The sequence below is a fragment of the Sprattus sprattus genome (assembly GCF_963457725.1).
Source record: "Sprattus sprattus genome assembly, chromosome: 18".
Classification (NCBI taxonomy): domain Eukaryota; kingdom Metazoa; phylum Chordata; class Actinopteri; order Clupeiformes; family Clupeidae; genus Sprattus; species Sprattus sprattus.
The window spans coordinates 1575567-1602131 of NC_137916.1; the positions used below are offsets into that span (position 1 = coordinate 1575567).

The window sequence follows — 26565 nt, forward strand, 5'->3', positions numbered from 1 at the left end:
ACTGTTACCAATCATCATCATCATCGTCCTCACCCGAACATCATCATCATCATTATCACCCTAACATCATCATCACCATCACCCTAACATCATCATCATCACCCTAACATCATCATCATCACCCTAACATCATCATCACCCTAACATCATCATCATCACCCTAACATCACCATCACCCTAACATCATCATCATCACCCTAACATCACCATCACCCTAACATCATCATCATCACCCTAACATCACCATCACCCTAACATCATCATCATCACCCTAACATCACCATCACCCTAACATCATCATCATCACCCTAACATCACCATCACCCTAACATCATCATCATCACCCTAACATCATCATCACCCTAACATCACCATCATCACCCTAACATCATCATCATCACCCTAACATCATCATCATCACCCTAACATCATCACCATCACCCTAAACATCATCACCATCACCCTAACATCATCACCATCACCCTAACATCACCATCACCCTAACATCATCATCATCACCCTAACATCATCATCATCATCATCACCCTAACATCATCACCATCACCCTAACATCATCATCATCACCATCACCATGATGTCAATACCCACATGAGAGCTGTCACCTGAAAACAACATCGATGTTACCACTCATCATCATCATCGTCCTCACCATCACCCTAACATCATCATCATCACCATCACCATGATGTCAATACCCACGTGAGAGCTGTCACCTGAAAACAACATCGATGTTACCACTCATCATCATCATCGTCCTCACCATCACCCTAACATCATCATCATCACCATCACCATGATGTCAATACCCACGTGAGAGCTGTCACCTGAAAACAACATCGATGTTACCACTCATCATCATCATCGTCCTCACCATCACCCTAACATCATCATCATCACCATCACCATGATGTCAATACCCACGTGAGAGCTGTCACCTGAAAACAACATCGATGTTACCACTCATCATCATCATCGTCCTCACCATCACCCTAACATCATCATCATCACCATCACCATGATGTCAATACCCACGTGAGAGCTGTCACCTGAAAACAACATCACTGTTGCCAATCATCATCATCATCATCATGTGTGTGAGTGTCTGTATCTGTGTGGGCAGTACTTAGGAGGGAGTTGTTGAAGTAGGGGTAACCTATGGTGTGTGTGTGTGTGTGTGTGTGTGTGTGTGTCGTACTCAGGAGGGAGTTGTTAGAGTAGGGGTATCCTATGGAGTCTGGCCCTGAAGCGAGACCTGCAGGTGGAGTGTCAGGAGTGCCTCCATTTTGGATCTGTGGAGAAAGAAGAAAAACAAACAAATATGAAGGAAGAGTCATTAAAGGTTCTCTCTCTCACTCTTTCATTAAAGTTTCTGTGAGTGTGTGTGTACCTTCTTTCCCCCAGGTGAGTGAGTGAGTGAGTGAGTGAGTGAGTGAGTGTGTGTGTGTGTGTGTGTGTCAGGCACGTGCAGAGGGGTGGGGCTTAGGCAGGGGCGGTCTGGCCATCGGGGGTACCGGGGAAATCCCCGGTGGGCCGATGGCCTAAAACACCGGCCCACCGTCACCATCAACCGGCCCAGCGCCATCCGGCCCACTGCCAGCGCATATTGGTAAAAAAAAAATTCAGGCCATTGACGACAACATAAGTCTCGTTTTCTCTAAGAACTACAACCATGAAAAGCCCTGACTGACTTTTATACTCCTACTCGCGATCGGTCTTTACGCTTATGGTGACTATTTTTCGTTTTTTTTTTAAGTCTCTTCTTGAATGTGTTTTACTGACTTCGGAAGTTCAACGTAAGAAAATATCTCCACCTTATTAAATGAACACCTGAAAATTGGTTCTTACACAGCCGAAGTGTTCTCAGCTGTGCCGATTGAGGTATAGGATACTTAAAATTGGATTTGCATACATACACGCAACACGCCCCGCCAGCCCAGGGCACGCAGCCGTAGTGACGTGTGCAGTCAGCCCTAGCTAGCCCTTCTAACACGGATGAGGCACAGCCCACAGCTGCCTCTGTCTATCTCTTCCGTCAGTCTAATTTTGTTGTAGGTGTAATTAAATGTCAATTACTCTAGCCTACATTTTATTTGGAAAACCACCGACTGGTGATAGTGATAAGGTAAGATGTGGCGTTGTTGACCTTGCCAAATGTTAGCCTGCTATTCTCAGCTGAGGTAACGTTCCCTACAGCTAGCCTACCTAAATTGAGACCGTTATGATCTGGTAAAATAAGCAAGCTGATGCTGTTGTCAACATTTAACATGTTAGCCGTAGTCACTTGCTTACAATCGATGAGCAAGCTATCCATGGTGGTAGTTGTAAATAGGCCAATCTGATCATTTCTATTAACTGGTGTCAAATAAGTTTACCAGCTAGTTTGTTATGCTAAAATCTGTTACACACAACACTTACATTATAAACAATGTTCATATGTTATCTAGATTGGTAATATGTTATATAGAGGTGTTGACTTGGCCAAGTAAAGCTTGCGTTTCACAACACTTACATTATAAACAATGTCATGTTATCTAGATTGATGATTCTGCAGGCTTGTCTGTTTGAGTAGCTGGCTGAAAGCCAAAAAAGTAGTAGGCTTACCTTTTATTGGTAACCTAACTCTTACGATTCATTGTTTGTTTTTGTTTTTTTTCAAATAAGAGGCCTGACTGCTATGTTCACAGCAAACTTGAAAAAAAAGAAATGGTAAAGCCATGGTTTGACTGCACTATAGGCTGAGTCCTTGTTGACCTGAGATGTGCACTTCAGAATTTTATTTTGTACCGCCCTGTTTGGCAATGTCTGATAACCATCTGGTCTGATCTATTCATCTAGCAACCTATACCTACCTTGGAGTGTTACAATAGCCAGTATCATTTTATTCCATGTGTCCATCCAGGCAAATTGGTGGATCCAAATGTTATTAAAAAACAAGTATATATGATGTAATTTATTTGTAATCATCCAAAATAATGTTAAGTGTATGGGTATTTTTCCCAGTAGGCCACTGACTGGTCGATACGTGCGATCCATTGAGTGGGCAATGCGGCGTGTACTGAGTGGGCAGCACGGCGTGTACTTAGTGGGCCGCGTGCAGTGTATTGAGAGGCCCGGTCTGACAGTAGCTCCCGGGCCACTTTTTCCCCCCAGTCCGCCCCTGGGCTAAGGGGGCTTGAGCACCTGCCCCTTTTGCCCTTGATGCCCAAAGTGCCCTTTTGTCAGAGTGTTTTTTTATTATTATTATTTGTATTATTATTTTTTTTATTTGTGTGTGAAAAGTCCGTCTGTGCGGCCCAAAATAATAATAAGTGTAACGAAATGATAATAATTTAGATCTACCTTGGTCGGTCACATGATCCACAACGTGCCCTCACTCTGCCCTGACGTGCCCTGCTGCTAATCGCTAAGCTGCTGGAGAAGGCCACTAGCTACAGGGCTGTGAAACCGAAGAAGACCCGACTCCGAGGGAGTAATCAACTGGGCCGGTGAGTAGGTTCTGCAGCGGTATTCGTTTGTGCACGGTGTATCTTGCAAGATGACTGAATACTATGTAACTCTTTTGCCCTTAGGAATAGGGTTAGGGTTAGCGATTTTACCTTAGAAAAACAGCTTTTAAAAAATGTGCCGCTATTGACATTTACAGTGGGTGGAAAATTAGCTTGTTGCTACTGGGGTCTGAGAGCCACCAGGTAACTACTCTCTGCCTGACTAGCAAGTAACTTATTTGCCGTCTTGCTTTGTCTTTTGTTGCACTTGCTTGATGTTTGATGTGTTAGGAAAGTTGTTGACTAACTAGTTCGCCATATTGTCAAAGTAAGCTAATTTCAACAGGTTTAGCTAATAGCATCTCATTGGCGTTTAGCTAAATGCTGCATAGGATGCTTTAACCACACACAGCTGCTGTGGGGAAAAAGTACGTCAGGTTATTGTTGTTGTTGTTGCTTTTGTATGTTTCTCTTGTCATGGGCAAAGTGCATTATAGAGATATCATGTGTTATTTTACTGTCAAGCTGTTTTTTCCCTATGTTTCTACAGGCAATGAGGCAAAGACTGTGTTATTTCCCTAAAAGTTTTGCAATATGCATATTCACATAATTTTGGACTATTACTAATACATATATAACAATAATAGAAGAATTAGATTTTTTATTTTCTCAACCTCTCATTTAGCCTATTTACACGCAAATTAAATATAATATGCATACAAATGACATCACTTTTAGAACCTTGCTGTCTTGAGCAAAGTCGATAGACAAACTGAATAAAAGCACAAAAATATTTGAATATGTGATTTCTATATCATTCAATTAGGTTTTACTTTATTAGTAGCACTAGGAATAATAAGGGGCAGATTATTAATGGATTAAATGTGCGGCTATACAGTGAAACTTTTGAAAAGGTATGAAATGTCACTCTGTGTGTTTGTGTGTGTCTTATGTGCATCAGATTGTAGTTTAACGATCATATTTCATTCTGCAGAGATGCCTGAGGAGAGACGGTTACAGCAAAAACAAAAGGAGCTGCATGAGGCTGCGAAAGGCAGTGGATTACTCACCAGCTGGATGACAAAGAGCACAAAAGGTAAGAATAACACATGCACCAGTTATTTACATTGCAGATGTATTCAGAGAAAACAACAGTAGCAAACACAATTTCAATGTTGTTGTTCAGTTACATAATCTATTATTATGTATGGTAGGTTAATTATTGATTGATTGATGTATTATTATTAATTAATGATTAAATGTAAGAGGTGTTAATTAGATTAACCCAAGAGAAAATTGTGCCTAGTTTCCAGATGGACAGGGAGTGAGTGATGATAGGTCAGATGAGGAGATGGAAGGAAAGAAAGAGGAGGAGATGGAGGGAGAGAAAGAGGAGGAGATGGAGGGAGAGAAAGAGGAGGATATAGAGGGAGAGAAAGAGGAGGAGATGGAAGGAGAGAAAGAGGAGGAGATAGAGGGAGAGAAAGAGGAGGAGATGGAGGGAGAGAAAGAGGAGGATATAGAGGGAGAGAAAGAGGAGGAGATGGAAGGAGAGAAAGAGGAGGAGATAGAGGGAGAGAAAGAGGAGGATATAGAGGGAGAGAAAGAGGAGGAGATGGAGGGAGATAAAGAGGAGGAGATGGAGGGAGAGAAAGAGGAGGAGATGGAAGGAGAGAAAGAGGAGGAGATGGAGGGAGAGAAAGAGGAGTAGATGGAAGGAGAGAAAGAGGAGGAGATGGAGGGAGAGAAAGAGGAGTAGATGGAGGGAGAGAAAGAGGAGGAGATGGAAGGAGAGAAAGAGGAGGAGATGGAGGGAGAGAAAGAGGAGGAGATGGAAGGAGAGAAAGAGGAGGAGATAGAGGGAGAGAAAGAGGAGGATATAGAGGGAGAGAAAGAGGAGGAGATGGAGGGAGAGAAAGAGGAGGAGATGGAGGGAGAGAAAGAGGAGGAGATAGAGGGAGAGAAAGAGGAGGAGATGGAGGGAGAGAAAGAGGAGGAGATGGAGGGAGAGAAAGAGGAGTAGATGGAGGGAGATAAAGAGGAGGAGATGGAAGGAGAGAAAGAGGAGGAGATGGAGGGAGAGAAAGAGGAGGAGATGGAGGGAGATAAAGAGGAGGAGATAGAGGGAGAGAAAGAGGAGGAGATGGAGGGAGATAAAGAGGAGTAGATGGAGGGAGAGAAAGAGGAGGATATAGAGGGAGAGAAAGAGGAGGAGATGGAGGGAGAGAAAGAGGAAGACACTGTGACTCAGAGAAATGAGTGTTTGCTGGGAACAGAAAGCCAGGAGGAGACAGAGGCTGGAGGAAAGGTGTCGGAGGTTATTGAGGAGCCCACACAGAATGTTGAGGTAGATGGAGCAGCTAGCCAGGAGACAGAGGTTGGAGTGAGAGATGGAGAGCCTGAGGGAGCGGGAGCATCAAGCCAGGAGGAGACTAAAACCAAAGGGAGGCAAACATTCTCACACCTACTTGGACTTACCCACCCAAATGATCCTGCCCATGTCCTACAATTAAACATCAAATGTGATGAGGCCTTCATTCAGTTTTGCAACAGTACTGGACCCTGTCAACCAGTGCTCTCATCCTTTCCAAAAAATGAAGAAGGGCGATCATTTCAAAAGAAATGGTATGAGGACAACACATGGCTAGAGTACTCCCCAAGTCTTGACGCCATGTTTTGTTTCAGCTGCCGTCTTTTTTTGAGTGAGGACAAATACACAGGCCGCAAAACATGGAAATCAGAAGGAGTTAATCGGTGGAAAAAGGCTCTGGAGAGAATTAAAGAGCACAGTGCCTCAGAATCACATGTGTGGTATGGTGAGGTGGAACTACTCAACAAAGAGATCACTGGAGGCAGCTTTCGAAATGGGTGACCGTGCATCACAAGCTGCTAAAGACAGGGAAAGAGAAAAAAACAGAGAAATCTTGTCCCGCTTACTAGCCACCACTCTTTACCTGGCAAGACAGGGCATGCCTTTTAGGGGAGATGATGAGACCCTGTTAAGCCAAAATCAAGGTAATTTCCTAGAGTTGGTGGAGCTGTTTAGCAAATATGATAGTGTAATTAAATCACACCTGGAAGCCATAACAGAGAAGCAGGGACCTGGTAAAAGACCTCTCGTCTCACTCCTCTCCAACAGAAGCCAGAATGATATGATTAAAGCTTTGGCCATATCAGTCAAACGAGTAATCCAAAAAGAAATCCAAGAGAGCAAAACCTTTTCAATTCTCATGGATGAAACCACAGATGCTGCACGTACTGAACAGGTTTCTTTTGTTATCAGGTATGTGCATAACATGCAAATCAAGGAGCGCTTCCTTCAGGTGTGTAACGTTCATTCCACAAGTGGAGATGCTCTTGAAAAGGTAGTGATAGCTCTACTGGAAGAAAATGATCTGAAGTTGGAAAACATCCGGGGTCAAGGGTATGATGGTGCTGCAAACATGAGCGGACGCTTTAAGGGACTTCAGTCACGAATTCTAAAAAGAAATCCAATGGCTTTGTACGTACACTGTCAGGCACATTGCCTTAATCTGGTGTTAGTTGAAAGTGCAAAGTCTAACATCTGTTTTGTCAGCTTTTTCAACTTAGTTGAAAAAATGTACACTTTTGTGGCCAACTCATCCAAACGACACGCTGCATTTATTGAAATGCAGAAGACGATGTGCTCTGATCAGCGTCCACTGGAGCTGCAGAAGCTGTCAGACACACGGTGGGCCTGCAGAGAAACTGCCCTTCGCACTCTGAGGAAGGTCCTCCCAGCTGTCATGCAGTTTCTGGAGGAAATGACACAACAAGACCCACCAGACCCTTCAGCAGGTGATGCAATGATTCTTCTCAAGAGCATCAACTTTGAATTCTTCCTGTGTCTGGAGATCACCTGTCCAATCTTCCAGGTGACTGCAATGGCCTCTGATGCTTTGCAGCAGAAAGACATAGACCTGGCTGCAGCATACAAAGTTATCGATGGAGTTTTTCAGAGGCTGGCCCACAGCAGAACAGAGGAGGAGTTTGAGAGCATGTTTAAACAGGCTACAGAGAAGGCTGCATCAGTGGGCCTGGACCCCCAACTGAGATTCCTGGTCAATCTAGGCGGAGGAAAATGCCAGCAAAGTTCAAGGTCATTGCCACAACAGCTACAGCTGACCACACATTCCCTACTTTGCAAGAATACTACCGTGTTAAAGTGTATTACACTTTCCTGGACACAATGACACAAGAGCTTCAGAGACGCTTTAAAGCAGAAGATAATTCCACATGGGAAATCCTGAATGCCCTCCACTGCCTGACAGTCCAAGAGACCTGGAAAACAGGACTGGAGGCACTGCAAGCTGTGAAGAAACTCTGCCAGTTCTACAATATTGAAGAAGAAGACAAATTGCAGACAGAACTAAAGGTCTTCCATTCTTCATATTCATGCCCCTCACCCATCAGTGTGACATCTATTCTGTCAGTGGTCAAAGAAAACAATGCACATCTGGTTTTCCCTAATTTGACTGAGCTGCTGAAGACATATGGCACCCTTCCGGTGTCTACTGCAACGGTTGAACGGTCGTTCTCCAAAGTTGGTGAAGACAAAACTTTGCACCCTTTGCACAGAGGAAAGGTTGTCAGAGCTTCTTTTACTGGCAATTGAAAAGGATATTCCAATCAACCTCAGTGAAGTCATTGACATTTTTAAGAGCATGGGCAACAGGAAGTTGCTGTTATAACTGCAACAAAGAAAAATGCCACTGTGATGTGTAAGACAATGACAGACAGATACAGAAACAGACAGACAGACAAACACAGACAGACAGGTATAGTGACTGACAGAGACACAGACAGACAGACAGACAGACAGACAGACAGACAGACACACCCAGCCCTTCTCTATTCTCTTTCTCCAATTAATAATGTTCCCCTTTCAGTTACAGTTATACAGTATGAATACATGTCTGTTAATAAATACAGGATGAAACATTTAATGTTGAAGTCATGTTTGTGTAAACACACTTGGTTGCATTTGGTTTTACTGAGATTAGAAAACAAAAATCAAACTGTGAAATGAAAATAAAGAGATGTCATTATGTATTCATTTTTGTCCTCTAATTTGATTAAAACTGAAAAGCATGGACTCCAGTAAGAGTAGTCAGAGTTAAACAGTCCAGTGTCTAATGGTGATCTAAATTTTATCTAATACATTATCTTCATATGTCCTAAATTAATGCACAGCTTGAATTATGGCTTTGAATGAGCAACTTGTTTTCAAGCAGTCAGCCTTGGCTGCAGCCTCTCCCAGCAAGTAGTCTCCTCCAAACTGTCAGCAGTATGGCGGGTCAGTCAGTGAGCCACTTTCGATGTTAGTTATCTTTGCATCTTGTCATGATCACATAACACTTGTTTAATCGGCCACTATCTCTCCTGTGCTCTTTTTAGTATCTAAACTATCACATCAGTACAGCCCACCTCCAGCAATATCAGCAGCAGCAGCCTCCTCACCAACCCCCTCAACAGAAGCTGTTCTATGTACCCATGAGGTAAAACAGACTAATTTTGCTTTGCACTGACCTCTAACAAATAAAGGAGTATGTACAACGATATGGTATGTTGTGATTCCATGCTACATTCTTTATGAATATGGGTTGCTACACCTGCCCCTCCAAAGGTCTGCACGGCCCTGGTGTGTGTGTGTGTGTGTGTGTGTGTGTGTGTGTGTGTGTCTGTGTGTGTGTGTGTCTTTGTGTGTGTGTGTGTTTGTGTGTGTGTACCTTCTTTCCCCCAGGTGAGTGTGTGTGTGTGTGTGTACCTTCTTTCCCCCAGGTGTGTGTGTGTGTGTACCTTCTTTCCCCCAGGTGAGTGAGTGTGTGTGTGTGTGTGTGTGTGTGTACCTTCTTTCCTCCAGGTGAGTGTGTGTCTGTGTGTGTGTGTGTGTGTGTGTGTGTGTATGGGTACCTTCTTTCCCCCAGGTGAGTGTGTGTGTGTGTGTGTACCTTCTTTCCCCCAGGTGAGTGTGTGTGTGTGTACCTTCTTTCCCCCAGGTGAGTGAGTGTGTGTGTGTGTGTGTGTGTGTGTGTGTACCTTCTTTCCTCCAGGTGAGTGTGTGTGTGTGTGTGTGTGTGTGTGTGTGTGTGTGTGTACCTTCTTTCCCCCAGGTGAGTGTGTGTCGGGGGGTGGTGTGCTGTTGGTCATGTTCAGGGGGCTGGACCCACAGCTGGAGGGGGAGGAGCCTCGTATCCTGAAGATGACACACACATGACATCATCACTGTTGTGCCCAATCACTCATGACATCATCACTGCCCCACTCCATCACTCATGACATCATTACTGACCCAATCCATCACTCATGACATCGTAGACCAGTGGTTCTCAACCGGGGGTATGCATACCCCTGGGGGTACGTGAAGGTAGTCCAGGGGGTACGTGAGATTTTTAAAAGATATATTCCAAATTAGCCTCCATTCAAAAATCCTTTAAAAATAGTTATTATACGGCTATTCAGAATGTTCAGTTGATTTGTATGGGCCATAGCTATGTGGGTTAAATGTCTGCGTTCGCAGGTTTGTAGCTCCTTGATTTTCACTGCTGCGAAAAGTTTATATCCGCTGTCATTGGCAACGGCTTTTGTGCTTCTAATTCACATCTTTCATATCAGTCCGCAAGTATGAGAATGCGGGTTGCTACGCATTTGCGTGAAGAACTATTTTTTTCTTAGGGAAATCACGGAGGAATGTCTTCTATTGTTTTGGCAAGTAACTGTAGCCTATAATAAGCGCGATTCGCGAAAACATGGAAGCTGAACACACACACAACTGCTGCTGCACACAGATATGCGATGGCTCTCTCGAGGGAGAATACTTTACCGGCTGTTGGAATTACGATCTGAGTACACAACTTTCTGATTGAGCACAGATCTCCCCAAGCATGCCACACAGACTGGCTTGCAAATATGTGCTATCTGGCAGATATATTTAGCAAATTGAACGAACTGAATATGTCTGCAGGGAAAGGACACCAGCATTTTAAACCTGTATGACAAGGTTGGAGGTTTCCTGAAGAAAGCAGAGCTGTGTTGAAGAGCCAGGGGGATTTAACAGGGGAATTTCACCTGCTTTCCTCAGGTGGATGATTTTCTCTCTAGTGAGGATGTGGACAGAGCTCCTGTCAAGTTAGTCATCGTGGGACATTTGACCAATTTGATTCGAAATTTAAATTTTCGAATGTCTTACTTTCCTGACATGAAGGAGAAATATACACAGCTGGATTGGGTGAGAAACCCATTTCTCTTGTCCAAAGCATATGGAAGCAAGCTACCTGTCACTAATCAGGAAAGACTCCTGGAAGTGTAATCTGACTGGCCTCCAGATGAAGTTTGCCAAATCCACACTCACACAGTTTTGGATGTGTGTGAAGCAGGAGCACCCTGACCTGGGAGAGAAAGCTTTGGAGCAGCTACTACCCTTTTACTCCTTATATTTATGTGAGGCCTCATTCTCTGCAATGACTGTGATCACAACAAAGCAGAGAAACAGACTGTGCCTGGAGAAGAGCTTGATCACAGCAGTTGCCTTCCTGCCACCAAGACTGACAAAGACTTTCAGTGAAGCACAAGCACAAGGTTCTTACTAAAATGTAATTGCAAATGCACTCAGTTCAACGCGACAATGTTCAATGTTCAATATTCAGTGTTGACAGTTTAATAAATCAGACAATGATGGCATAGCGCTGTGAATTACATATTCTTTTCAATCAAAAATGCTTTGCGCTGGTTAGGGGGTTCTTGGCTGAAAAAATATTTCACAGGGGGTACATCACTGAAAAAAGGTTGAGAACCACTGACTTAGACTATGGGCTGGCCTCATCACCATGGCAACATTCTCACCTCTGGATCTCCATGACTTCCTCTGCGATCATGCGGCCAATCTTCCCAGCTCCCGCCCGCGTGCCACCGGGGATACCGGGTACCGTCTGCAGCGCCCGCCTCCCTGCTTTCACACACACACACACACACACACACACACACACACACACACACACACACACACACACACACACACACACACACACACACACACACACACACACACACACACACACACACACACACACACACACACACACACACACACACACACACACACATTTTAACAATTATTGTGTGCTGTAGGTAACATGCTGACCATGATGATGTGTATAGCAGTGTGTGTGTGTGTGCAATGCATGTGTAGTGATTGTGTGTGTGCAGTGCATGTGTGTATAGGCTGAGTGTGTGTGTGTCCGTGCAGTGTGTGTGCATGTGTGTGTGTGTATGGTGGTATGTGTGTGTGTGTGAGAGTGTGCAGTGCATGTGTATGCAGTTTGTGTGTGTGTGTGTGTGTGTGTGTGTGTGTGTGTGTGTGTGTGTGTGTGTGTGTAGACTCTCTCACCGTCTCCTGGTGTCAGCATGCTGTCCATGCCCTGGGGCGAGGCTGATAGCTGGGGGTAGCTTGGGTCCCCTCCCTCTGCCACAGTAACCCTGACAACACACACACACACACACTTATAAATCTACAACCACACACAGGTAGAATTCTGCACAAACTGCTACATCACAGGGCAGAGGTTTAGGTGCAATATAAGTGTGTTGAAGGGTGTGTGTGTGTGTGTGTGTGTGTGTGTGTGTGTGTGTGTGAGAGAGAGAGAGACTTACGAGACAACAGTGTTGGTAGAAACGATGTACTCCACCTCTTTGGTCCAGGGGTTCATGAAGCTGAACCAGCGACTGCGCAGCGTGATGAAGGAGCCATCTTTGATCTTCAACTTGTAGCAGTTGGTGGTGATCTTCTCACGCATCTGTAGCACTGCACACACACACACTATCAGGCGTGTTCTATTAGGCGTGTTCTAGTGTGTTCTATCAGCTGTGTTCTAGCGTGTTCTATCAGGCGTGTTCTAGTGTGTTCTATCAGGCGTGTTCTAGTGTGTTCTATCAGGCATGTTCTAATGTGTTCTATCAGGCATGTTCTAGTGTGTTCTATCAGGCGTGTTCTAGTGTGTTCTATCAGGTGTGTTCTAGTGTGTTCTATCAGGCGTGTTCTAGTGTGTTCTATCAGGCGTGTTCTAGTGTGTTCTATCAGGCGTGTTCTAGTGTGTTCTATCAGGTGTGTTCTAGTGTGTTCTATCAGGCATGTTCTAGTGTGTTCTATCAGGCGTGTTCTATCATGTTCTATCAGGCGTGTTCTAGTGTGTTCTATCAGGCGTGTTCTAGTGTGTTCTAACAGGCGTGTTCTATCATGTTCTATCAGGCGTGTTCTATCATGTTCTATCAGGCGTGTTCTAGTGTGTTCTATCAGGCGTGTTCTAGTGTGTTCTATCAGGCATGTTCTAGTGTGTTCTATCAGGCGTGTTCTAGTGTGTTCTATCAGGCATGTTCTAGTGTGTTCTATCAGGCGTGTTCTAGTGTGTTCTATCAGCTGTGTTCTATCATGTTCTATCAGGCGTGTTCTAGGGTGTTCTATCAGGCGTGTTCTAGTGTGTTCTATCAGGCATGTTCTAGTGTGTTATATCAGGCATGTTCTAGTGTGTTCTATCAGGCATGTTCTAGTGTGTTCTATCAGCTGTGTTCTAGCGTGTTCTAGTGTGTTCTATCAGGTGTGTTCTAGTGTGTTCTATCAGGCGTGTTCTAGTGTGTTCTATCAGGCATGTTTTAGTGTGTTCTATCAGGCGTGTTCTAGTGTGTTCTATCAGGCGTGTTCTAGTGTGTTCTATCAGGCATGTTCTATTAGCTGTGTTCTTGCGTATTCTATCAGGCATGTTCTAGTGTGTTCTATCAGGCGTGTTCTAGTGTGTTCTATCAGCTGTGTTCTTGCGTGTTCTATCAGGCATGTTCTAGTGTGTTATATTAGCTGTGTTCTTGCGTATTCTATCAGGCATGTTCTAGTGTGTTCTATCAGGTGTGTTCTAGTGTGTTCTATCAGGCGTGTTCTAGTGTGTTCAATCAGGCGTGTTCTAGTGTGTTCTATCAGGCGTGTTCTAGTGTGTTCTATCTGGCATGTTCTAGTGTGTTCTATCAGGCGTGTTCTAGTGTGTTCTATTATCTGTGTTCTTGCGTATTCTATCAGGCGTGTTCTAGTGTGTTCTATCAGGCATGTTCTAGTGTGTTGTATTAGCTGTGTTCTTGCGTATTCTATCAGGCATGTTCTAGTGTGTTCTATCAGGTGTGTTCTAGTGTGTTCTATCAGGCGTGTTCTAGTGTGTTCTATCAGGCGTGTTCTAGTGTGTTCTATCAGGCGTGTTCTAGTGTGTTCTATCAGGCATGTTCTAGTGTGTTCTATCAGGCGTGTTCTAGTGTGTTCTATTAGCTGTGTTCTTGTGTATTCTATCAGGCGTGTTCTAGTGTGTTCTATCAGGTGTGTTCTAGTGTGTTCTATCAGGCGTGTTCTAGTGTGTTCTATCAGGCGTGTTCTAGTGTGTTCTATCAGGCGTGTTCTAGGATGTTCTATCAGGCGTGTTCTGGTGTGTTCTATCAGGCGTGTTCTAGTGTGTTCTATCAGCTGTGTTCTAGTGTGTTCTATCAGGCGTGTTCTAGTGTGTTCTATCAGGCGTGTTCTAGTGTGTTTTATCAGGCGTGTTCTAGTGTGTTCTATCAGGCGTGTTCTAGTGTGTTCTATCAGGCGTGTTCTAGTGTGTTCTATCAGGCGTGTTCTAGTGTGTTCTATCAGGCGTGTTCTAGTGTGTTCTATCAGCTGTGTTCTAGTGTGTTCTATCAGGCGTGTTCTAGTGTGTTCTATCAGGCGTGTTCTAGTGTGTTCTATCAGGTGTGTTCTAGTGTGTTCTATCAGGCATGTTCTAGTGTGTTCTATCAGGTGTGTTCTAGTGTGTTCTATCAGGCATGTTCTAGGGTGTTCTATCAGGCCTGTGTTCTCAGGCGTGTTCTAGCATGTTCTGCGGCCTACCTTGCCTGTGGCACTCTGCCAGGTGTCCGATGTCGTCCTGGTGGAAATACTCGTAGAAGGAGGTGCCCAGCAGCTCCTGAGGCAGGTACGCCAGGATGGCAGTGGCCCTGACACACACACACACACACACACACACACACCAAAGAGAGACATCTTAAGGGTGGGGATCCAGTGGAACTGCAGCACTTCTTACTAAAGTAATCGGCTACCTCAGACAAATTTGGATGCAAATAAGGTCTTAATCCTTGTCCTTTTAGACCTAAGCGCAGCGTTTGATATGATTGAACATGACATCCTGATCAATCGTCCTGAAAAGTTAGTTGGACTTTCTGACTCTGTGTTAAACTGGTTTAGAACATGACATCAAAGGGAGAATGTTTTACATCAGGCTTGGAGATCAGGGGCCCTATCTTACAGAATAAAAAGAATAAGAATAAACCATAGGAAAGCAATAGGTCTTCGCTGCCTACAGCAGCTCAGGCCCTAATAAAGTATTTACCACATGAGGAAATCATTGTGATATCCATATCCAAGATATTTTAAAAATAGGTACATCTAGCGTACACATTGACTCAAATGATTCAGGTTAATTGTAATGGCGGTTCTGATGTCTGCCATCTCCTGGCAGATGAGCTGGGGACAGACGCACACTGTCCCTATCACAGTCTGCGGCGAGATAAGGAGAAAAGGGAGGGAGAGGGAGAGATCGGAAGAGAGGAGAGCCTGATCAGTGGCTGGCTGGCCGCGCGCGCGCGCACACACACACACACTCACTCGCTCTCTCTCTGGCAGATGAGCTGGGGACAGACGCACACTGTCCCCATCACAGTCTGCAATAAGTTCGGCTATACATGCAGTTACGTCAGGTCTAGTCCGACATGCTGGGGAATTCATAAAATTTCCCGTAACACCCGACAGCCAAGAGCGGGCTAAGCAGGCGTTCTGGGAGAAGTATGGGTTCCCTGGCGTCCTTGGCGCTATAGACTGCACCCATATTCACATACGTGCCTCCCCAGTGTTTTACACAACATTGCCATGAATCATGGATGTGTCAATGACATAAATGAGGATAGATTAGAGGACTTTAGAAGACGTGAGGTTGAACTGCATGTGCCCGATGGGTGCAATATTATTACCATGCATACATAACCTAGTGATTCAGTGAGGGTGAAACCAAAACATCGGAAAGTATGTTTTTGTGACTTTTATTTCAAATATGTTGCCACCAAAAAACGAATGCTAGTAACTGAAAAAATACAAACGAGAAATGAAAAGTAGAAACATTTCTCCAAACAAGCATGAAAAAATATTGCCGTGATTGTTTCTGGTAACACACGTTCTGGTGGCCTCACGGTCTTCCTCCAGGTAATTCCGCCATTATAATAACAAGCCGCTATGAAATATGCGCTCCTCGCTCTTAAAGGGAATGTGAGATGGCGCTCTGATTGGTTTATTGCATATTACGCCCAAACCACACCTATGGCTGAGTAACCTCCTTTGGACCAACCCATTTGACACTTGCGCTGGGCGCAAGTGTGTTTTTTCCGCCGTTATAATAGCAAATGCGCCATAGAGCCGCCCACACAGCTACTTGCGTTTGGCGCTGTCCTACTTGCGTTTCTGATCGTTAAAATAGGGCCCCATGTGTCTAAGAAACATGACATCTGCTTTGGGGTTACACAAGGGAGCTGCCTTGGTCCATTATTATTCTCACTATATATGCTGCCACTTAGGGATATCATTAGAGAACACTATGAATGTTTTCCGAGTTATGCAGATGACACCCAACTGTACATCTCTGCTGAACCAAATGATGCTGCAGCTACAAACTCCATTACTACCTGTCTTTTGGTGAAAAATAAGTGGATGAGCAATAATTTCTTACAGTTAAACAAGGACAAAACCATGATCCTACTAGTCGGCCCTAAAACCAAAAGAAAAATGCTGTTTAATAGTCTGGGGAAATGAACTACCTGGATAAAATCCTAAGTCTGTGTGTTATCCTTGATTCAGATCTAAGCCACAAGTCACAAAACATATTTTTTCCACATTAAAAACACAAAATAAACAACTGGGTGACTTCAGCTCATTCAAAATTCTGCAGCTCGGCTATTAACCAGAACAAAGTGGAGAGAGCACATTTGTCCCGTTTTAGCTGCTCTGCACTGGTTTCCAGTAACTTTTATAATTGCTTATAAGGTCCCCCTCCTTATATACGAAGCCCTCAATGGGCTTGGACCAAATCACATTGCAAACTCCCTTGTCAAATAGTTGCCTTCAAGAACACTGTGATCATCTAATGCTGGTTTATTGGAGGTTCCCAGCAACAGCCAGAAGAATTCTCAATGACACCTCAAAGCTATGGAACACACTGCCTTTAGATATCAGGGAAGCTAGCTCGCTAAACACTTTTAAAAGAAAGCTAAAAACGTATCGCTTCACCTTAATCTTCGCCTTTTACTAGCTACATCAATATAATGTGATATTAAGGAGATATTAAGCAGCTTTATTAATTTTCTGTCTTATGTTATGCAATTTATGTATTCTCTCTTTGCACTCCATCCCTGTCTTTATCTTTATTTCTATCTTTTTATGATAACTGCATTTATCTATTTATTTATGTTTATGCACTTTATCCCAGTTTGTATGTTGATGTTTTATGTTAATGTTATGTCTATTTTTATGTGGATCACTGTGCATTTCATTTCTCTCATAGTAATTTCTTTGCTGTTAAGCACTTTGAGCTGCATTGTTTTGTATACAAGGTGGTATAGTTAATTATTATTATTATTATGATGTCACCCACCTCTGGTCTACGAAGACGAACTGTTAAGCACTTTGAGCTGCATTGTTTTGTATACAAGGTGGTATAGTTAATTATTATTATTATTATGTCACCCACCTCTGGTCTACGAAGACGAACTGTTAAGCACTTTGAGCTGCATTGTTTTGTATACAAGGTGGTATAGTTAATTATTATTATTATGATTATGTCACCCACCTCTGGTCTACGAAGACGAACTGTTAAGCACTTTGAGCTGCATTGTTTTGTATACAAGGTGGTATAGTTAATTATTATTATTATGATTATGTCACCCACCTCTGGTCTACGAAGACGAACTGTTAAGCACTTTGAGCTGCATTGTTTTGTATACAAGGTGGTATAGTTAATTATTATTATTATGATTATGTCACCCACCTCTGGTCTACGAAGACGAACTGTTAAGCACTTTGAGCTGCATTGTTTTGTATACAAGGTGGTATAGTTAATTATTATTCTTATGATGTCACCCACCTCTGGTCTACGAAGACGAACTTGCCGTCGATGGCATGGCGGGAGACGTACTCGGTGGGCTTGACGCGGATGTGTGTGTGTGCGGGCGGGAGCAGGGTGTGCGGGTGCAGGCGTCCGATGGCCACCAGGCAGCTCAGGTTGCAGCCCTCGCTGTCTGGCTCCTCCTCCTCAGCGTCCATCTTAGTGGGCTGCCAGCTCTTCAGGTAGCCTGTGCTGTGTATGGTGCAGAAGCTCTTACGGTCCGCTGCAGGCGCGCACACACACACACACACACACACACACACACACACACACACACACACACACACAGACAAATACAAAGAAACAAACACACACACACACACAAATACAAAGAAACAAACACACACACACACACGTATTAACATCGCTGGCTTTTACATATTTTATGCTTGCATGTGTTAATGGTGACTACCATTAGTCAATGTGTGTGTAAGACAGTGTGTGTGTGAGACAGTGTGTGTGTGAGACCGTGTGTGTGTGAGACCGTGTGTGTGTGAGACAGTGTGTGTGTGAGACAGTGTGTGTGTGAGACAGTGTGTGTGTGTGTGTGTGTGTGTGTGTGTGTGTGTGTGTGTGTTAGGGGTGGGCGATACGGGCAAAAAATAATATCTCGATATTTTTTTTCATTTTGACGATAACGATAATTAGACGATATTTTTTTAAAAATGTGATTGGAATTCTCAGAGTTATACCTTCTTGGAGATTACAATAATGGGCACAATGTTTAAGGAAAACACTGCTTTATTGTCTTTAAACAAAAATAACTTAATTGAACTGCAATGCAGAAATATTGAACTCTTGTAATAAAGTGCATGCATCCATGATAATTATTGCACATCAACAGCAGTTCTTATGGCCTTATTAAACTTAAAATTCTGTCCAGGATTGTACAAAAATACAAATACATGAGCATTAGAGCATGGATCGGGGCGAATTTTTCTGTACGAGCCCGGCCCAGTCCGACAGAATAGTAACCGAGCCCGGACCGAGTCCTACAGCCCAACTGAATCAATTGCTCAACTGTTCATAGTACTAATGCCACATTGACGTACGTTTTTTTATGAATAGCCTGTCTTTATTAAACTAGGGCATCAACAGTTAAATGCTCTCACTCACAAACAAGCGTTGTTAAACTCACAGCGTACACAATAAGGCCAATAAGTATATTTAAATTAAATGATTCACATTGCAAGAACGTTTAGTAAAATGGTGCGGCTCCTTTAAGGAGCACGTACAGGGAGGGACAACGGTGACGCATAGTGTGGATGTAGCAACAAACATTTATGTGCTGTGAAAGTATGTGAGTAACGTGAGTTTTATTAAAGCATAGCGTGTGTAATGTGTAGATATTTCATTCCGTTTGCTAACATTTCCTGCTGTCTGTATTTACTAACCAGCAGCAGACGTAAAGGAAAGGGAATTAACCCTGAAGTTAAAAACATGCAATCTACTTCGGCCGTGGAGCATTTGACTCCCCTGCAATATTCAACTACGTTCAGAGACAGACAGCAGGAAATGTTAACAAACGGAATGAAATAGCTACAGATTACACACGCTATGTTTTAATAAAACTCACGTTTTATGCTACACCAACGGAGGCACAACAGACATCACCATGCGCTGCTAACCTGTTGCATAGTGGATGCGAGAAGCCATGTCACGTGATCACGTAGGCCCACTAGTCATGTGATTGCCGTGCTGTGGGGAGCGCTGCTGCGCCGTAGGCTATATTAAGAACATGATGTGAACAGTTTCCCCGTGCGTGTCATTGTTTTTGGCGAAGTCATTTAAATACTCGATAATGTAATTTTGCACATCGTTTGAACAACAATGACGATATTATCGCAGACGATATATATCGCCCACCCCTAGTGTGTGTGTGTGTGTGTGTGTGTGTGTGTGTGTGTGTGTGTGTGTGTGTGTTAGTAATAACCTTTCTTCTTGGAGCAGGTGGAGCTGTAGTCCTTGTCCTCCATCTTGACGAGGGCGAGGGGTCTGTTGGACTTCATCCTGCAGAAGAAGGAACGCCGGGAGCCGGCACACAGCCGGGACGGACCCGGAGACACATCGGCCCTCACAGGGAGACCAGCTGTGGGACACACACACACACACACTCAGGTTAATCACTCTCATACACACACACACACACACACACACACTCAGGTTAATCACTCTCACACACACACACACACACACACACACACACACTCAGGTTAATCACTCTCACACACACACACACACACACACACACACACACACACATTAGTCACACACACTCAGGTTACACTTCATAAATCACACATAGTCTGGTAAGTCTCACACACACAGGTTAATCACACACACACACGCACACACGCACACACACACACACACACACACACACACACACACACACACACACACACACACACACACACACACACACACACACACACACACACACACACACACTCACGCTCACTACATACTCTTGGCATCAATGAGTCTCTCCCGAGGGGCGGTGTCGGAGGACGAGAGCTGCTCCTTCACTTTGGCGATGTCTTTAGGGTGCAGGTAATCAAACAGGCTCTGGCCAATCAGATCATTCTGCAGGGATAGAGAGGCAATGTCTTTAGGGTGCAGGTAATCAAACAGGCTCTGGCCAATCAGATCATTCTGCAGGGATAGAGATGTCTTTAGGGTGCAGGTAATCAAACAGGCTCTGGCCAATCAGATCATTCTGCAGGGATAGAGATGTCTTTAGGGTGCAGGTAATCAAACAGGCTCTGGCCAATCAGATCATTCTGCAGGGATAGAGATGTCTTTAGGGTGCAGGTAATCAAACAGGCTCTGGCCAATCAGATCATTCTGCAGGGATAGAGATGTCTTTAGGGTGCAGGTAATCAAACAGGCTCTGGCCAATCAGATCATTCTGCAGGGATAGAGATGTCTTTAGGGTGCAGGTAATCAAACAGGCTCTGGCCAATCAGATCATTCTGCAGGGATAGAGATGTCTTTAGGGTGCAGGTAATCAAACAGGCTCTGGCCAATCAGATCATTCTGCAGGGATAGAGAGGCAATGTATTTAGGGTGCAGGTAATCAAACAGGCTCTGGCCAATCAGATCATTCTGCAGGGATAGAGAGGCCGCTCATTCAAGCAATCAATCTTTTTAATTGGAGAGAAGCAAATCAATCAGACACCCACCACCCAATCAGACTTCATCAATATCTTTCTAACCTCACAGGCAGCTCTTGAGGGATCTCTCTGCTTATGATGTCATATATGATAGGAAGAAGACTTAAATGCTCATGGGGTCATAAATGATAAGAAGCAGACTTAAATGTCCTTCCTCATTGACACACAGGTACAGCTGCATTGATTTGTGTGTGTGTGTGAGGTCACACACCTGGCTGTAGTTGAGGATTTTATGAACAGATTCTGAGACGAATAGAATCTTCCCCCGATCACAGCCCACAACGAAGAGGAAGCCATCCGTTGCCTAAGAGAGAGAGAGAGAGTCAAAGAGTCAAAGAGTGTGAGTGTGTGTTTGTGTGTGTGTGTGTGTGTGTGTGTGTGTGTTTCCTACCCTCAGTATGAGTTGCTTCAACTCATCATCAGACAGGAACGCAGGTTTGTAGTTGGCCTCAGTGTAAGGGTTAGCAGCACCTAACACACACACACACACACACAAACACACACACACAAGGTCAACATGCAACAGTGTACCAAAGCAAACAAAGACACAACCCCTCCACCCCCCCCCCCCCCCCCCCCCACAGACACACACATACACACACACGCACCACACACACACACACCCCCACACCCAACCTCACACACCCACACAAACACACCACACAAACTGATAGAGATTATTTCCAAACACTGTTAATGACTTAAGAATATCAAAATCAAGTGCCTTATATTAATATATTCCTTGTATGAATCATGTGCTTATGAAAGCAGGAGCATGGCTTTTCTCTGTGTGTGTGTAACTAGAATATTAGGTGCCACTAAGTCTGCATATGAACAAGAGCATGTTTAGACCAGAGGAGATAAGAAGGGAACTGTGCTTCTTCCGACCTTGTGCAAAACTGCCATCCTTGCAAGACAGGGAGCCTCGGACGTGAGAAATCCACCACGTGATCGTCCCTGCTGAAAGCTAAACTTCTGTCTATATAAACCTTGTGCGATGGGTTTATCATTGCTTCACTTTCAGCCTTGTGCTGGCTGGGGAGCCCGATTGCAATTGTTGTTGTTTGTTTGTCTAATAAATAAACTTTCATGCAGCTCCGGAGTCCTGAGGTAACTAGGGTGAATTTTCACCTATCACAAACACACCCACACAGCCACATCCACCACACACACCCGCACTGACCTCGTAACGTCTTCATGTGCTGGACAGCCATGCGGAGCACTGTGAGTTTGTCCAGCTTGCGGCTCATGGCATTGCAGGTGGGCACCAGAGCTGCCAGCTCATCTATGAAGCAGTTCATCTTATCACGGCGCCGCTTCTCAATCTGACTATGGGCCTCCCTGTGAGGAGACACACACACACATAAACACACACACACACACACAAACAGTTAGATACAACTTAATACAAGGGGTCACACATACAACTAGAAAATGCATTTCCTGAAGGAAATACCAGTGCATGAAATGCAAAAGTTAGGAAAGGAAGAAGAAAAAGAAAGAAGAGTGAAAGAAGGAAAGAAGAAAGGAAAGAAGAGTGGAAGAAGGAAAGAAGAAAGGAAAGAAGAGTGAAGAAAGGAGAGAAGAGAGGATGAAGGAAAGAAGAGTGAAAGAAGGAAAGAAGAAAAGAAAGAAGAGTGGAAGAAGAAAAGAAGAGTGGAAGATGGAAAGAAGAGTGGAAGAAGGAAAGAAGAAAAGAAAGAAGAGTGAAGAAAGGGAAGAAGAGTGAAGAAAGGAAAGAAGAGTGAAAGAAGGAAAGAATAGTTAAAGAAGGAAAGAAGAAAGGAAAGAAGCGTGAAAGAAGGAAAGAAGAAAGGAAAGAAGAGTGAAAGAAGGAAAGAAGAAAGGAGAGTGAAGAAAGGAAAGAAAAGTGAAATAAGGAAAGAAGAGTGGAAGAAGAAAGGAAAGAAGAGTGGAAGAAGGAAAGAAGAGTGAACAAGAGTGGCTCTGGATAAAGAGAAAAAGAGAGTGAAAATATTGAAAAAAGGAGTGAAGAAGAGAGATTGAGTGTGAGAGAAAGTAGACTGAGAGGGATAGAGAGAAAGATGGATTAGAAAATTTAGATTCGTTTTTATTTAATATCTTAAAAAGTATAACGTTTAGAAACGTGAAAAATACATAGCATAAGTGTCTTTTACAAGACCTACGCGACAAAGTTTGAATGACGTTTCTACGTTAAGCGGTTCGGGCTGAATTAATCGCAGAAAAAGGTAACAAGAATAACTAGAAAATGCATTTCCTGAAGGAAATACCAGTGCATGAAATGCAAAAGTTAGGAAAGGAAGAAGAAAAAGAAAGAGTGAAAGAAGGAAAGAAGAAAAGAAAGAAGAGTGAAGAAAGGAAAGAAGAGTGGAAGAAGAAAAGAAAGAAGAGTGAAGAAAGGAAAGAAGAGTGAAAGAAGGAAATAATAGTTGAAGAAGGAAAGAAGAAAAGGAAAGAAAAGTGAAAGAAGGAAAGAAGAAAGGAGAGTGAAGAAAGGAAAGAAAAGTGAAAGAAGGAAAGAAGAGTGGAAGAAGGAAAGATGAGTGGAAGAAGGAAAGAAGAGTGAAAGAGAAAAAGAGAGTGAAAATATTGAAAAAAGGAGATAAAAATGGAGTGAAGAAGAGAGATTGAGTGTGAGAGAAAGTAGACTGAGAGGGATAGAGAGAAAGATGGAGAGATGGAGAGAAAAAAAGTAGAGAATGGAAGGTGTCTTAATGTAAGTCAATGGGAACATTTTGATTCGTTTTTATTTAATATCTTAAAAAGTATAAAGTTTAGAAAAGTGAAAAATACATAGCATAAGTGTCCTTTACAAGACCTACGCGACAAAGTTTGAATGAAGTTTCTACGTTAAGCGGTTCGGGCTGAATTAATCGCAGAAAAAGGTAACAAGAATAAGAAGAAGAAGAAGAAGAAGAAGAAGCCTAGGAATAACAATAACAACATAACAACATTTCATGCACTGTAATAAATCTACTGGCTTCTGGTGTGTGTATGTGTGTGTGGTGAAAGGAGATAGGTACCTTGCATTCTTGATGCGACCTTGTTGATCAGTACTGCAGAAAGAGAAAAGGGCATGGGATCAGTTAACACACACACACACACACGTTTACACACACACACACACGTTTACACACACACACGTTTACACACACACACACACACACACACACAAGTATACACACAGACACACACATATACACACACACGTACACACACGCGTACACACACGCGTACACACACACGTACACACACACGTACACACACACACGCAAGTATGCAGTCCTAATCTTTATCTACAATCAAACCATGCAAGCAGAGTTCACATCCACACACACACACACTCACACACACACGATTTACCTGCACAGCTGTTTGTCATTGTCTGTCTCCATACTGTCACTGTGAAAAAGGATCATGAAGAGGGCATGAACTCCAGAAATCAACCGTGACCCACACACTCAAACACAAAGATAAACACACACAAACCCACACACTCAAACACAAAGATACACACATATGAATGACTTGAATGACTGTTTTGATACTTACTCAAAAGAAAAGCCATCAAATCTGAGGAAGGAAGGACATACAAGTATTATACATTAGTCAGGGTTACACCCCTACACACACACAAACACCAAATCACACAAACACAAACACACTTCAACTCCACATACACACAAACACCAAATCACACAAACACACTTCAACTCCACACATACACACACACACACATCAAATCACACCAACAACAAACACACTCACCAAATTACACCAACAACACACACACACCACAAACACACACACCAAATCACACCAACAACACACACATCAAATCACACCAACAACAAACACACACACACACACACAATTACACCAACAACACACACACACACACACACACCAAATCACGTCCACAACACACACACCAAATCACACCAACACACTTAAACTCCACACACACACACACACACACACCAAATTACACCAACAACACACACACCAAATCACACCAACACACACACACCAAATAACACCAACAACAAACACACACACCAAATTACACCAATAACACACAAACACACCAAATCACACCAACACACACACACCAAATAACACCAACAACAAACACACACACCAAATTACACCAATAACACACAAACACACCAAATCACACCAACAAACACACTTCAACTCCACAGACACACACACCAAATTACACCAACAACACACAAACACACACAGTTCAACTCCACACACACACTTCAACTTCACTGATACGACCGGCTCTTGGGGTCACAACATAAAAAGTTGAAAACAGACAACACGCTCAATGTATGTGTATGTGTGGAGTAAAATGTATTTATATACACAAGAGGGTAGATCCAACGAAAAAGTCTAGAGAGTGGATGCGTGAAGTGATTGTGTTGGTGAGTAGGAGTGATTGCCAAAAAGTATGTGAGAGAGGAGTGGAAGGTGAAACAGGGCCGCTAATAAGACGTTTCAGTGCTTTTATACCCACACCTGGCGCCAGGTGTGCATAATCACCACTAATCACTTTCCGCTGCTGGCCAACAGCCTGCTGCCTCCATGTGGCCAGTACAGGGACTGCAGGCAGGGTGTGCAGGGGCACAGGGGGTCGTTACACCTCCCATCACAAGAAGGTTCCTCCCAGGAAACCTTAAAAAAAAAGACCCTTGGTGAGCCCGTCTCATCTTCACACTTTGGCCTGCTAATTAAACAGCGGTGATCCGAACACTCCCAATAGTGTAGGGATCAGCAAAACTGGCTTGAAACAGATTGTTAATGATGGGCAGCAAGGCTATGACCTGACCCCCTTCCTCAAAACACTGTGCCGCAGCGTTGCGATTGAAAGGGCACTGCGTCTTACACTTTGATCTCGTTAGCACTTTCTTTGCAGTAGAACGGGTTTGATAGAGGCGGTCGGTGCCTAGAGCCATGGGCATAGCCCAGAACATTAGCAGGAGGCTAATGCTAACATTAGCACTAAGCTAACCCTGCTTAGTGCTCCACTCAGTGTCTGACTCCCAGTAGTCATAGCCCAGCACATTAGCAGGAGGCTAATGCTAACATTAGCACTAAGCTAACCCTGCTTAGTGCTCCACTCAGTGTCTGACTCCCAGTAGTCAGCAACACTATGACCATTCCCAGCTCCGGTGTGGATCCATTCCACTGGGCCAGATTTAGTCACCACAACTGAACTGCCCTTAACACAATCATATTTTCTTCTTGTGTCAGTCTGGCTGTCGACTGGAAAAGCAACCATCTTATCTTCAACAGTCTGACCGACCACCTTAGAAGGACACCTTACACACTCCTGTGCCTCAGCTTCCCGTAGCTGTTTAGCTCTAGGAACAGCTGAAGTGGGAAAAAACAGGAGGGTAAGACGTGTCAGCACCAGTGGAACGCTTACCATAACCTTAGTGGGTTCACAGACACTCTCCCAAGCTAGGTCACTGCTCAGGATGGACTGGACCTCAGGAACAGGAAGAGCTGATGGACTGTACCTCAGGAACAGGAAGAGCTGATGGACTGTACCTCAGGAACAGGAAGAGGTGTACACACCCCAACCACTTCATGAACGCTGACTAAGCCAGAGGAGAACTGGACACAATGTAAAGGTAACCTTCCAAAACCCATTTCAAT

General features: G+C 43.8%; 1 protein-coding gene across 2 annotated transcripts in view; it reads right to left on the reverse strand.

Annotated features, from left to right (window-relative positions):
- LOC308379901 (basic helix-loop-helix ARNT-like protein 1) overlaps positions 1–26565 on the reverse strand; it is a 47989-nt gene that overhangs the window by 714 nt on the left and 20710 nt on the right. The window contains exons 4-18 of one of the 2 annotated variants that reach the window (XM_080857165.1): positions 24448–24468; positions 24259–24297; positions 23919–23951; positions 22097–22254; positions 21305–21384; positions 21125–21217; positions 20206–20323; positions 19671–19826; positions 17717–17960; positions 14422–14528; positions 12177–12327; positions 11914–12002; positions 11370–11472; positions 9627–9723; positions 1217–1310 (exon numbers count right to left, since the gene is read on the reverse strand). In XM_080857165.1, the coding sequence (XP_080713291.1) occupies positions 1217–1310; positions 9627–9723; positions 11370–11472; positions 11914–12002; positions 12177–12327; positions 14422–14528; positions 17717–17960; positions 19671–19826; positions 20206–20323; positions 21125–21217; positions 21305–21384; positions 22097–22254; positions 23919–23951; positions 24259–24297; positions 24448–24468 (1583 nt within the window). Of the gene's footprint in view, positions 1–1216; positions 1311–9626; positions 9724–11369; positions 11476–11913; positions 12003–12176; positions 12328–14421; positions 14529–17716; positions 17961–19670; positions 19827–20205; positions 20324–21124; positions 21218–21304; positions 21385–22096; positions 22255–23918; positions 23952–24258; positions 24298–24447; positions 24469–26565 lie in introns of both variants that reach the window. The other variant, XM_080857164.1, reaches the window with a different exon arrangement.